Source organism: Falco peregrinus, chromosome 6, assembly GCF_023634155.1.
Source record: "Falco peregrinus isolate bFalPer1 chromosome 6, bFalPer1.pri, whole genome shotgun sequence".
Classification (NCBI taxonomy): domain Eukaryota; kingdom Metazoa; phylum Chordata; class Aves; order Falconiformes; family Falconidae; genus Falco; species Falco peregrinus.
The window spans coordinates 48806535-48820141 of NC_073726.1; the positions used below are offsets into that span (position 1 = coordinate 48806535).

At 46.7% G+C, this 13607-nt stretch overlaps 1 protein-coding gene across 1 annotated transcript in view; it reads right to left on the reverse strand.

The window, feature by feature from the left end:
• Window positions 1–13257, reverse strand: part of PLXNC1 (plexin C1) — a 72660-nt gene extending 59403 nt beyond the window's left edge. Inside the window, exons 1-2 of the mRNA XM_027794213.2 lie at window positions 11956–13257; window positions 795–917 (exon numbers count right to left, since the gene is read on the reverse strand). Coding sequence (XP_027650014.2) covers window positions 795–917; window positions 11956–12906 — 1074 coding nt within the window. The 5' untranslated portion in view covers window positions 12907–13257. The remainder of the gene's footprint in view (window positions 1–794; window positions 918–11955) is intronic.
• Window positions 13258–13607: the final 350 nt, after the last annotated feature.

Here is a 13607-nt window from a genome sequence, read left to right on the forward strand (position 1 = left end):
TTTTCCATAAACATGACTAAACAAGGGAGATACATTCATGCATTCATGGTCTCCACTGCACTAAGGAGACAGGGAAGATTTCAATTTTATTTTTCATTATCAAAAGCACAGTGAAATCAAATGGGTAAAAGCTTTTCAAGCTCTCTACTATATTCCTCTCCAACTGCCTGCTTAATAAAAACAAAAAATGAGAGTCATCCTTTGCAGTGAAGACAGGAAATGCACATTCTCGCAAAACCCGGAAAAAAATTGAAGCATAAAAGACATTTGACTGGATGGTTGAAAAGTTTGATAATAAGATAAGATAACTTTCACTTCCAGGTGATTGATTTAAGGTAGCGTAGGTCGACTATTCAGAAGCTAAAGCAAAATGAATCTTGACTTTTCTCTTTAATGGACAGCTGTTCACATCACAAGACAGGCCAACAAACAAATAAATATGTTTCCAAAATCTAACAATATTTAACATTTCTACTGGACAACCAAAGCAAGGAAGGAAACAAAAGACCAAGTAACTGAGAACTCCACAGTCCATAAATTGATACTGTAGGCATTAGCAGTTTAATGAAACGTTTCCATGAATTTTAAGCAGGGTACATAATTGCTTTTGGAAGTTATGTTGCTCTTCACGTAACAACACAGCAGTTACTTCACAAACCAACAAAAAAAGAAACAGAGATTCAGGAGATTATATCTGTTTATAATACAGTGCCTAAGCCAGGAAACATTTACCCACTTGAACACAGTGGCAGCTGATGGAGAAGGGAAGAACTGCCACTCTCAGCTTAGCTTACCTTCAGTAACTGTCCATCATCTGTTCCCAAAAAGAGAACTATCTGATCCAAAACAACTGTGCCATAAACAGCCACTAATCCAGAGTGAATCAAGGTAGGTAGTTTCTTGATTGATCGTGCCTCCTGAAAATCAGATATAAGAGAAATCTATTACAAAATCATTCACCTATACTGTAAAACATTAAGAAAAAGAAGAATCCCTGGAAAGATTCTCAGAGAACTCAACTTTAGCCAATACTTTGGCTAACATTTTAATTCTGACACAATTTCAGTGCCACATATCATTGGAAATGGCACATGAAACATTAAACTACTTATTTTTTATACATGGCAACTGACCACACCTGTGATAAAGATTACACCTACTGCAGCTAAAACACTGACCTCGGTGGGACATAGGCTTGGCCTAACAGCAAGTTACTCTGCAGCAGAATTCCTCTTTTGGGGGCTTATTCTGCCCTGGGCTTATTCTGAATTGCCAGTTCTTCTCAGTGAAGCCATGCTTTGCCATCACCTGTCTGCACCTACTATGAAGGCTACAGATACACTCAGCAACCATGCTGCAACTCAGCATGTTAATGTTCTGGAGAAAGAAAGCACTTCAAACACATGGACTTTTGGGTTTTTCTAGTATGCTTCAAAAAATGCAAAGCTTCATCCTCCCCTTTCTGGTTTCCTGCTTTACACTAAAGGAAGTTGAGACTTGCGTATTTACATAAATATGAGATAAAGTAGTATAAAGTTCATGCCAGGGAAAATATGAATGTACCTGTATGAACTTTAAATTTAACATGTTGCCTACAATTCTCCATCAAAGCTGGAGGAAGTCAAGTGACAAGTGTGTAAGGAGCTCATGAAAGAAAACATCACGCAGGAAATCCCTGTATCTTGTGGAAGGAAAAACCTGACGAAGTAACTCCGATTGTAAACAATCAAGTGCTGAAAGGAAGCTCTGATGTGTGAGAATAAGGTTATTCACCAGGTGAGAGATGGTCTCTGCCCTGAACTCCCTACAAGCCCAGGTATCTCCCCAGCAAGCAGTAACTCAGGTGTGCAGTCCTGTAACTGCTTTCAGTCAACCTCCAAATGGGTCCAACCACAGCCAAGCTTTACCTCCCCTTCCCCTCTATTAGTATAATACTTTCCGGTAAGCTTAGTGAAGGAAATTACGTGCCTGGAAAATGGTCTGTAAATCCATCTATCTACCTAATTTTTCGTTTGAGTCATTCTCCTCACCACATGAACGTGTGGCTGCATGACACCAGCGTGGGCACAAAGGAGTAGCAGGCATGGAGAGGTGGGGGGCAAGAGCTCGGGCAGGACCAGGACCTTGGGAACAAGCCCTGCAGGTCAGCTTACAAAGCCCAGAATCTCAGCCTCAAGGACAGATGCCTAAACCTACAGGCACCCTCTTACTGTGAGAACCTATTTTGCTTTAATGCACAAAACAAAGTGTGAGAATAGACTATTAAAACTGACATTTTGCAGAAAGGTGAAGGCATTTCTCAAAGTTATGAAGTGAATCCATAACACAGTAACAGCTGAATTCAACTCTCTGGCATGCTAGGATGCTGGCTTAACCCCAAAAAGTCTTTCCACATAGAACTATTTTTTTTCTGAACTGCAATCCTAAATCAATTAAAATCTTTTTCAGTCATCTGAATCATTTTAATTAGCTTGCAAGAACAGCCACTTGGAGTAAAAGAAGACTTGATTAACTCTTATATTTAAAGATACTGGGTTTTTTTCATCCAGGAGGAAGACGACTGGCACCGAACTTCAGTAAAACCCGCCTAGGCATGAGACTCCAGTGCCATGGAGATCTGTTTTAGATATGGGGCGGGAAAAGTGATTGCAAGTATTTTAAGGTGGAAAAAGTTAACTCACTCACTAGATCAGAGGGTCACAAAACTCCAGCACTGATATACACAATGAGGCTTCACTCAGGCAAAGGACTGAAGTGAAGCTTCGCTTCCAGGCTTTCATTTCTGCCAGAATTAGGGGGTTTCTTTCTGCAGTGCACCATGCAGTAGTGTAAGGAAAACAAACCACCCCAGGTTCCTTTGCAGACTCGGCACAATAAGATCACAGAAGAGCGGAGGACTCATCCAGTCTCTGAAAAGCTCTGCTGCCAGATTTTCTTTTGACCCACATACTAATAAAATAACTAGTGTCATATCAGTGCATCCTCCTCATCTGACTGAAGAACCAATACTGACAAGTGTGGAAGCCCCCTCCCCTCACTCGGCTTGCTAGAGGGAGGGTCAATGCGACACTGAGCTAATACAGATAAGAAGAGGGGGGAATTCAGATGGTGGGCAGTCACAACAAAAATTGCCTTCTCCCTTTTGCAACCTATTTCTCCAGCTTGCCCGTTCCCTCCAGGGTGCAGCTGCTGCTTTCACCCTTCTGTCACCCCTTTTCCATGTGCATTTATTTTTTTAACAAGCCCTTTTACGTCTTCCACTGTGACTAATGGGGTTACAGCACTGTAGGGCCTTCCCAAGCTCTTTCTTTCACAGCTATATCCATCCTTAAAAATGCATTTACAGTCCAAACTTCCTTTATACTTGAAGAGTCACTCATCTCCACAATCATCCGTCTATCCTATAACACTTCCAGGCTCATACTAACACAAGAAAAGCAAAAGAAAAGACATTACTACTCTAGAAGACCTTTGGGTTTTTAATTCTTCAGTTCTACCCTCTGCTCTATTCTATAGTCCCCCAAAATCTTCATGTGTACAGGTAAGCCTAGAGTTCTCCTGAATTGACTTACATTTTGCTTTTAAGTTCACCCCACTATGAACTTTGGTTATTGGCATGAAAAGTATTTATACTAATTTTCTATTTTACATGTAATTTTCAGATTTATCACTGCACAATTCCAGCTGCAGCAACCATATTCACAATTCTACTTTCTGTCTTTATTTCCTCCTGATTATTTTACATTGCAAGCCTCAGAGGGAAGGGCAGCATTTTTAGCTCACGCAGCATTCATCATATTGCAGCTGGCCAAAAAGTAAAAATAAAGGGTTTGAGCATCACAGTGAATGAACAGATGGAGCTATACAAAAGGACACAAGACTTGTGAGCAGCGCATAAGCGATAGTCAACACTGGAACAATAGATCGATGCTTTTCCTAGAGGGAAAAAAACTTCTGCTACCTCATCCTTCTTTCTTAGTTTCACCACCCTTCAACCACCTGCATCAATTTTTATTGTATCAGAGGGTAACAAACTTAAATATTGGTGCACGCAGCAAGCCTTTATTAGGGCTAAGGAACGAGGAGATTAACTGTTCCAAAATTTTATTTCCAGGAAGTTTTTTTAGTTTGTGTACTGCATAGCAATGCTAGGTAGACAAACCATCTCAGGCAAGCAGACTGCAAAAAATCAGGGTGGATGACCAGTAAATGACAGGGTCTTTACAGAGATCTTGCAGAGGTAAGATCCTGAGCCTCATGATGCAAGGCAGGAGGAATAGTCAGAGGCTACACTTGAGCAAGAGGTTGATGGAGACTCTTGAGATGGGGAGGCTATAAATCTGTGACTCCTTGCAGCAGCAGAAACACTCCTTCTCTGGCCTCAGATCCAAGTTTACAGAATTGGTAAAGTGTCCTAATAAACAATGAGGAAGAACAACCTCCATTAAGGAAGGCTTTGAAACCAGCAGAGCTTGAACAGAGCATTAGCAGAGAGTGAGAGGAAGTGGTGAGTGACCATGGTCAGAGATTCCCTCCTGTGAGGGCTGAAGGCACACACCTGCTAAAGTCATGCTGTTACAAGAAGTTTCTTTTTTTTTTTAGGGGCCCTGATTAACTGCAGAGAGACTGCCAGTGATTTTCCATTCCTTTGACCACTACCCATTGTTGCACATACACGCAGACACCAAGGATGTTGCCTAGTGCAGATCAGGACTACAGAGCTCTGTGGGCAAAGTGAATGAGATGGGACCCCAGGATTTGTTAACTCCACAGGGTCAGCGAAGGATGATGCTCTTCTGGATTTGCTACTCACAATCAAGGAAGAACTGACTGGAGCTGTGATAATCAATGGCAGTCTTCACTGTAGTAACTATGAAATAACCGAGTTCAGGATTCTGAGGGCAGTGAGGAAAGAACAGCAGAGTACAAAGCTGAAAACCAGGCTTCAGGTCGTTCAGGGAACTGGTTTGTGGGATCCCCTGAAAGGCAGCTTTGAAGGGAAATGGAGCTCAGGAAAGTTAACAGGTCTTTCAGGACGACCTCCTCCAAGCACAAAACTCAGGAAAACAGGCAGCCACATCAGGAGATGGCCCGAGCTAAGCAGGGAAGTCATGACTGAACTACAATGCAGAAAAACAGTATGAAAGAGGTAGAAGCTGGAACAAGTGACTAAGGACGAACGGCCTGGACACATAGGAATGGTGTTAGGAAAGCCCAAGCTCACCTGGGTTTGAAACTGGCAAGGGATGTTACAGGCAACAAGAAGACCTTCTACAACTACATGAGCAATAAAAGAATAAACAATGAAAATATGCACCGGCTGCTGAATAGGTCATGATTTATTGACAGTAGATGCAGACAAGGCTCTGGACTACACCAGCAAGGTCTTGTAGTCCTCACAGAGTTCAAGGAAGAGAGAAACTACCAGTACTGGAAAAGGATTAAGCCAGGGATCTCTTACAAAATCTCAGGCAGGCCACGTGGGATCTGCAGGAAGATGCTGAGAGACTGTCTGATGATACTGCAAGGCCATTCTCTCATATTTCAAAAGTTGTGGAGATCAGGGGAAGTCTCCAAGAACCGAATAAAGGCAAATACTGCACTCATCTTCAAAAAAGACATGGATGACCTGGGGAACTACACATTGGCCAGTCTCACTTTTTCCCTGGGAAAATCATGGAGCAAATCCTCTTGGAAGCCACTTCTGGGCACAAGAATAGAGTGACTGTGGAAAGCCAACATGAATTCACCAAGGATGAATCATGCCTGACCAACCTGAGGCATTTAAAAGATGTGTAGATGTGGCACTTAGGGACACAGTTTAGTGGTGGACTTGGCAGTGCCACGTTAATGGTTGGACTCAATGATCTTAAAGGTCTTTTCCAACCTAAACAGTTCTATGATTCCGTGACTGCCTTCTGTGATGATGACTCAGTTTGTGGAGGAGGGACGAACAGTAGACGTAATTGACTTTAGCAAAGCTCCTGACACCATTTAGCACAGCATCCTTGTATCCAACTTGAGATGTTACAGCTTAGACAGGAGGACTACTGGACGGGTGGAAAAACTGGATGGATCAACAGGCTCAGAGGGTATTGGTTAGTGGTTTGTACTCTACCCAGGCACTAGTTACAAGCGGAGTTCTTAAGGGAACCTATCCTGGGACATGTCCTGCTCAGTATCTTTATCAATGACCTGGAGGAAGACATTGAAAGCTTCCAGATTAATCTTGCAGATAGTATCAAAATGAGCTGATATTCTTTACTGCAGGGCTGCCATTCAGAAAGACCTAAAGAAGCTGGAGGAACAGGCCAACAAGAACTGCAAGAAATTCAACAAGGACAAACGCAAAGTCCTGCACCTGGGATGGCCTAACCCCCTGTGACAGTACAGGCCGGGGAGCAGCTCTGCTGCAATGGACACAAGGGTCCTGGAGGGCTGTAGGCTAAACAGTGTAGCCAGGGAGCAGTGAAGGGTAACAGCATCCTGGGCTGTATCGACAGCAGCACAGCCAGATCGCGCAAGGAAAGTGATCATTCTCCTTTAATTGGCACATGTTCTGTTGTGTCCAGGATACTGTGCTCAGTTCTGGGACCCTTAGTACCAGTGATCTTGGTAAATCAGAGTGAGTTCAGCAGTGGGCCACTGTGACAGTCGGAGCCCAGAGCAGCTGACCTATGAGGAAAGGCTGAGGGACCCAGGCTGATTCAGCCTACAGAGGAGACAGTTTCAGAGGGACCAGAGAAACAGAGCCAGGCTCTTGACTGAAGTGTATGCGGGACGAGATAATAACACAAACTGAAACAAGGGAGGTTTCTAGTGGACAGAAGATTTAAAAAATCACCATGAGGACAATTAAGCAGAACAGGTTGTCCAGAGATATTGTGCAGTCTCCGTCCCTGGAGGTTTCAAGACCTGACAGGACAAAGCCCAGAGCAACCTTGTCTGATATCAGAGCTGACCATGCTGTGAGCAGGGGGATGGACGGAGACCTCCTCTGAGGTTCCTTTCAACCTGAACGACTCTGTGATCCCAAGGAAGTGAATCTTCTGTTCAAGAGCCCCCAGGCCTTCAAAAGTTTCCACTAAGAACACCTGGTGAAGCCAGATGACTAAAAGCAACTCTTCTTCTTACTGACAGTGTGAGTTTACAAGTCTCCTATGGCTTACTTCCCACACCAAACAGGAACGAACTGAAAATTCATTGTAACTGGACAGAAATATTCACTTCAGAAACAACTCTAGAAATCTGTCAAACATCAGATGAAATACTAGCAGTCTGGTAATACACAGGAGATGACTTTACTACTAGAAAATTAATTACAGGATCAATTTTGATACCAAATGATATTTAGAAGCCTGTAATTCTTTCCTTAAATAAAAGACCATGAATCATTTTGGAATGAGTTACCACACAAATTCAAATGTCATTCCTGCAAATTAATGGCCATGATTAAGCTGATGTAACTATGTTGACTTCAAAATCTCTTTAGCAGAGCTTACACCAGCTAACATTTGTCCTACGATTCCAAACTATGCTCTAAAAAGGGGTATATACCAACCCACATATTTATCACCCACTGAAAAATGCAAAAATTCAAAGAACAGACTGTTATACATCTTTACTTGCATTAAATGGCAGATTAAAAACCAACCAAGACAGCTTATAATTTAGTAACTATCACAGCTACTTAGCCTTTGCACATCATAAAATAAACACCTTAATATACACTACAGCAACTTGTCTCTGTCTTATAAGTATATGCTTAACATTTTTTTGGATTTTCTCCCTGAAAAACTGTAGAATCCTTTTCTTCCCATACAACCTCTTATATTGGCAACACTAATTTCCAGATTTGTCATTGTGGTTAGATAACACCCTACAACTCTCTCCTTTTCATGTTCTCTAATTTCAGCACTTCTCCTACTCATCTGCTTGGCTGTGATCCATGAGATCCTGGGATCTCTGGGAGAGATCTGAGATTCTAGTAGCTTCTGTTCAGCCACAGAACAACTAAAGAAAAGCCTTTCTTCAAGTTCACTAGCTACTGTGAGCAAGTTTGTGACAAATTCCAACATTCCTCCTATGTACTGGCTAAGGAGCTTCAATTTCATAATTGTAAACCACCAGAGATGTTTGCTAGTGCTCAGTCAGGTTTCTGAAAAGAAATGGAGAATGAAATGTGGCAAATTCACATTTATCAACTAAGAAAATTGTGAAGAAGATGCACTTATGTACATGCAGGTTACGCTAGAGTCCATTAATGCATACACCTTGACAGTGCATGTAAGTAGATATACTCAAAACAGAGACGTGTGGATCAGAGGAAAACCACCCATATAAATATAAAACTGCAAAATATTTTCAGAGTAGTTTAAGATACCACTTGCCTCTTGCTAGTTCAGAATCTTGTCTTTGGGAATCCAGTATTACATATGCCCAGAATAAACACATCCAATTAGGACAAAATGCTTTGTGCACAATACTTCACAAAACAAAACCAGAATTAGTTTGTTCTTCTAAGGAGCAATTCCACAGAATCTGTAGCAGTCACATAGTTTTTGATAAAGCAAGGATCTTAAAAACTACTAATTTTCAATGACAGACTCAAAACCAGCATTGAAACTTAATGCAAATGTCAACTTTGGCCTAAGTAGCAATGCAAGGCTAAAGAGACTGCACACCTACAATCAGTTCCTACAGGATGCAGAGCAATTTGGTTCCAATCCAGTGAAGTACTCAAGTTCATGCTTAACTTTAAATGCATGGGCATGAAGATGATGGAAGTACTTATAGGCCTAATGTTAAATATGCCCTAAAGTGCTTTACTGGGTTAAGGCCAGAAAGCCCAGTACCTTACAGGAATGAGTTTAGAGCAGAACATGCAGCAGTAGCATAGCAGGGAATTCAGGATCACAAATACCTCAGACTCAGTCCCTCTTGCACTGTACTATTGAGAAGCACAGTGCCAACACACACTGCCAACACACACTGCCAACACAGTGCAAATACAAGCAGCTGTGTGAGTGCTGACAGGTAACAGGACGTCTTGCCTAAAGGTAATCAGAATAATTACAGAAATCTGAAAAATTACAAGATCAGAAGGAAAACAAACTGCCACTACTCCCTAACATATACTCTTGACTATAAACTGCATTCCTGCAGTGAAAAAAAGTATTTTCAATTCCTACATCAACTGACAAACTGTGTCCGTGATCTGTGTACCTCATCACATCTGAGCTCCAGAACTGAAGTGTACCCAGCAAAGCAGACTAAGATCCACAGAACCCTACAACACCGCACCCGCAATGCAAAAGTCAGGCTGACACTCAGCACGGTCTACCCACCACAGTCAGTGTAGAGGTCTTGCACTCCAGGCAATCATAACACTGCAACATATTCATTTGCTCAGTATCAATACTGCCTTTGTAAAAGACTGGACTTCAAAGCACACGTTAAGTACCGTTGCTCGCTGTCATTCCTGCATGTTGTACTACAATGTACTCCCAACAGCTCTGTGTTATGAGGCACTCCCTTCTGGCTAAAGCCACTGCTAGCTATTGCACACACTTCTACAAGCTGCGCAGTGATGGACACACCGTGCACCATCTTCCTGCCAGTTCTGAAGCCCCGGTGCTTCTGAATCCAAGAAGAGCATATTCCACATTTGCAGGGACTGCATGATTTGGTGAGAGACAGTAGAAGGATCTGGTCTAAAACAACCCAGAAGCAGCAGCATATGGGCCTGTCATCTCCAAACCTACTCTGCAATAGCCTGGCCTAACCTTCTGTAGTATAAAAAACATATTAAAGCTGAACTACACGCATTTATTTCTATGTTTATATACCATAAGCACATATAATTAGCTTTAAAAGGAAGTCTAATTAGCCATGTAATGTTATAGGTCGTATTACTACACAACACCCAGATGTCCTGCTATCTCACAAAATATTAAAACACCACTTTCCTGTCAGTGGTAAACTGTATTTATTGTGCCAAGATATCATTATTAATAACATCACCATAGTTAGGAACATAATGTTAAGCAAACAATCCTTTAAATAACTTTTAAAGTTGGGATTCTTCAGCATTGTACTCAAATATAATCTACATTTCCAGGAGGGACGAGCCTTTTGGGACATGAAAGTAACTCTGAAGTCACAGGAGTCTGACTTGAATCAGACCAACCCTTAAACAACTGGGTCGTTGATTTTTCATATTCAGGCACTGGGAGGCAACAGGTACAGGGGATTGAGAGGAACACTGGTCAGACAGAAAAACCTGCCTCACCTTACCTGCATTACACTAATCTGAAATCCATGAGACTCTTCTGGAATTTCTAGCCTAGGGCTTTGGGAAGTGGTTATAAAGGATCTGCTGCCCAGGGAGGTTTCTTTTTCTTTGTTGTTTTGCAGTCTCAGAAAGCACCTTGCAAAGAAACTCCACGAGTAATTACGAACAAAGAATACGAATTAAAAATCCAACTAGTAAATAGGTGTTCTGAGATGAAAATGAGACTGCAAATTCATTCAGCAAGTTTGCCTTGTGAGAACACAGAAATACATTGAGCTATAAACTGGCATTGGAAATCCAAGGATCGGCTCCGTGTCTGCTGCGAGAGTTTCACTATTTACTTCAGCACAGTCATTTCACCCACATACGGGGTTCTCATTCATAACTACGTCCCTCTAACACTGGCAATAGTCTCGCAACTCATCCGGGAGATGAGCAGACTGAACCACACGTGCCCTCCGGTAGTTTGTATTTGGAAGAATCTCAGCACTGTTCTCTGCTACGGGCTACACTTGGGAAGCCAAGGAGTGACCTTAAATCTACCACACTTTTCAAAGAGTTTCCAACAAACTCCCACCGTAACACAGCAAGGATTCAGGGGTTAAGCTGCAAAGTCCCTGGACGGTGGGGGAACTGCAAAAGGCCACGGCTTGCTTTATGTTGGCTTGCTTGATCCCCTGTGGTTCTCCCTGATACTTTTCAGTACTGTTCCTTTTGCCACTGCTCTGAAAAGACTTCTGAGTGTGACTTCAAAGCATGGAATGGCCTTGCAAAAGCACCTTCTTTGCCTGAACTACATTTTTTAGCTTCTTGAATTCAATTTTTAGTCCATTCCTTTACTAGCTACTGAGGCAACAGCAAAGCTGGTAGCCTTGCCCATCCCACCCTGCACGCACCCAGCTCACCCTCAAAAGGAGGAAGGAGCTTAAGAGTGCTAGAGAAGTAGGTGACCAGGGGATCTCCATGGGATACTGCTGCCTGTGAAAATGTAACCACTGCAACAACAAGGATGTATCACCTATCGCTTTCTGCTGAGCATACAGGTTGGGGGGGTGGCTGCGAGCCCTCTTGAGCAAGGCCAGTCCTGGGAGGTTTGGGAAACACCTACCACCGAACAAGCAACACAAGCAACCGTAAATAACTAGTGAGCAACAGGGATAACAATGCACACAGCCCAGTGCACAGAAGTCAATCTGATGGGCTTTTTTTCCATTTCCAATGTAGCTGCAATGACATGAGATGTGAATGCACAGAATAAGGTAGGAGATGCTTTATCTAGGCTGTAAAGAAAATACAATGAAGTATGACTAATCCCTGGCAGAAAAGGGCGCACAGAGTGAGGACCCCAAGACTCAGGCCTGACCCAGGATGCCCTCAGGTGTTCCCTCAAACATGTCTTCCCTGAGATGTAGGTGGGAAGGACACTCCAGGGTCTGATAAGGGATCAGCTTTTCAGAAACAGAAAGTACTCTGTCACCAGGGCTGATGGAGCCAGGGCTGACACACAAAGCCTGGTGCAGCTCTGAAGTTCCCAGCAAACTTCATGTGCCTTCAGGTCAGGGACACCCCATGAGTCATGCACAGCAACACCAGCCACAACAACAACAGTGTCAACAATGGTGTGTAGGATGAAAGCTTAGCAAAATGATGCCTGGACTTACACAGCTCTCCCCGTTCATGACGAAGTGTGTGGATGCACAGGCTTGCTTCTTCATCTCCTCCATCCCAAAGATGCAGACGGCAGTGGCGTTCCAGGCCTTGGTGCCACGGCTGTGGCGGAAAACACCCACCCACCAGCCTTGCTCACCCTGACGGACAAGGCTGGAGGAAACAATGAGGCTCCTGCACCCACAGTCCAAATACACATGCCCTTGCAAAGCGAGGCCACCGTCTGAGGGGCGCAGCTGGTGCAGGACAGCCATGCTCGGTGGCTCCGAGTCCTCACCCAACCTGGCCTTCAACCTGTAGTAGGGAAAGAAGAGGTGATCCCCCCACCGGAGCGCATCAACAAAGTGCAAAGGCTCCTCCTTGCGCTTGATGATGCCCAGCTCCTCCTTGGACTCCAGGTTGTCCATGCTGCGGACCGTGATGACGGTCGCCTCGTCCGACTGGGAAGGCTCGCAGCCCAGATGGTTCCCATAGGGGCCGGCCGAGTAGGTGGCTGCCACGGCCAGGTACCAGGCGCCAGCCAGCTGGAAGACGACGCCGGCGGTGGAGCCGTCGGGCAGGCAGCTGACCACCTCGCTGCGGTTGAGGCGCTGCCGGTAGGCCGGCTGCTCCCACACCTGGCAGGTGCCGTCCTTCTGGGTCCAGCCGGCCAGCAGGACGCCCTCCCCGCCGGCCTCCTCGTAGGGCAGCAGCAGGTTGCTGCGCACGCCGGGGGGCTCCCCGCAGCCCTGCCCCGCCGCCGCCGGCACCACGCGGCGGCGGGGCCGCAGCTCGGGCCGCAGCTCGTAGAGGCAGCTGCCGCCCGCCACCAGCACGCCGCCGCCGCTCACCTCGATGTTGTCGATGGGGGCCCCCGGCAGCTCGAAGCTCTGGGGGCCGCCGGCGCCCGCCAGCGCCGCCAGCAGGGGCAGCGCCCAGCTGAGGGCGGGCGGCGGCGCCGCCATGGGCGCGGGCTCGGCTCGGCGCCGCGGGGCGCCTCAGGCGGCGGCGGGCGGCGGGCGCTGCTGCGCCATGCTGTGCCGAGGGGCCGGGCGCGCTGCCGCTGCCGCCGCCGCGGCTTCTCCCTCCGCCGCGGCCGGGCTGCGCGCGGGCGGGGAGTTCCTCTTTCGGGGCGGGGAGGAGGGGGGTGCCAGCACGGGAGAGGTGGGCCGGGCTCCTCCGGCAGGGCTGCCGAGCCACCTCGCCGCCGTGCGCCGCCGCTCCCCCTCCGCCCCCCGGCCCCGCCGGCCCGCCTCGCCGCGGACGGGGGGCGGTGGCGGCGCGGGGGCCCGCCGGCCTGTGGGGGGGCCGGGGGCGGCTCCTTCCCCGCGGCGTGGCGGGAGGCGGAGGGGGCGCGACCCGCTTCGCCTCAGGCGGCCCGCCTCGACCGGCCGCCAGCCGGGGCAGCCGCCCCCCCGCGCCGCCCAGCACCCGGTCCCTCACGGGGACGCCTGCGGGGCAGGGCGGCCCCCGCGCACCCGCTTTGCCTCACTCCCCGCCCGGCCGAAGCCGCCCGGCGGCCACCGCGCGGGCAGCGGGCGGCGGGGGGCGACGGTCCCTGGCGGGGGCAGGCCCGGACCTGCCCGCCGGCGGGCGCGGGGGGCCGGCAGCGCCCGTGGCACACGGCTGGTACCCGTTACCGCGCGGCGACCGCCCTGCCGCACGG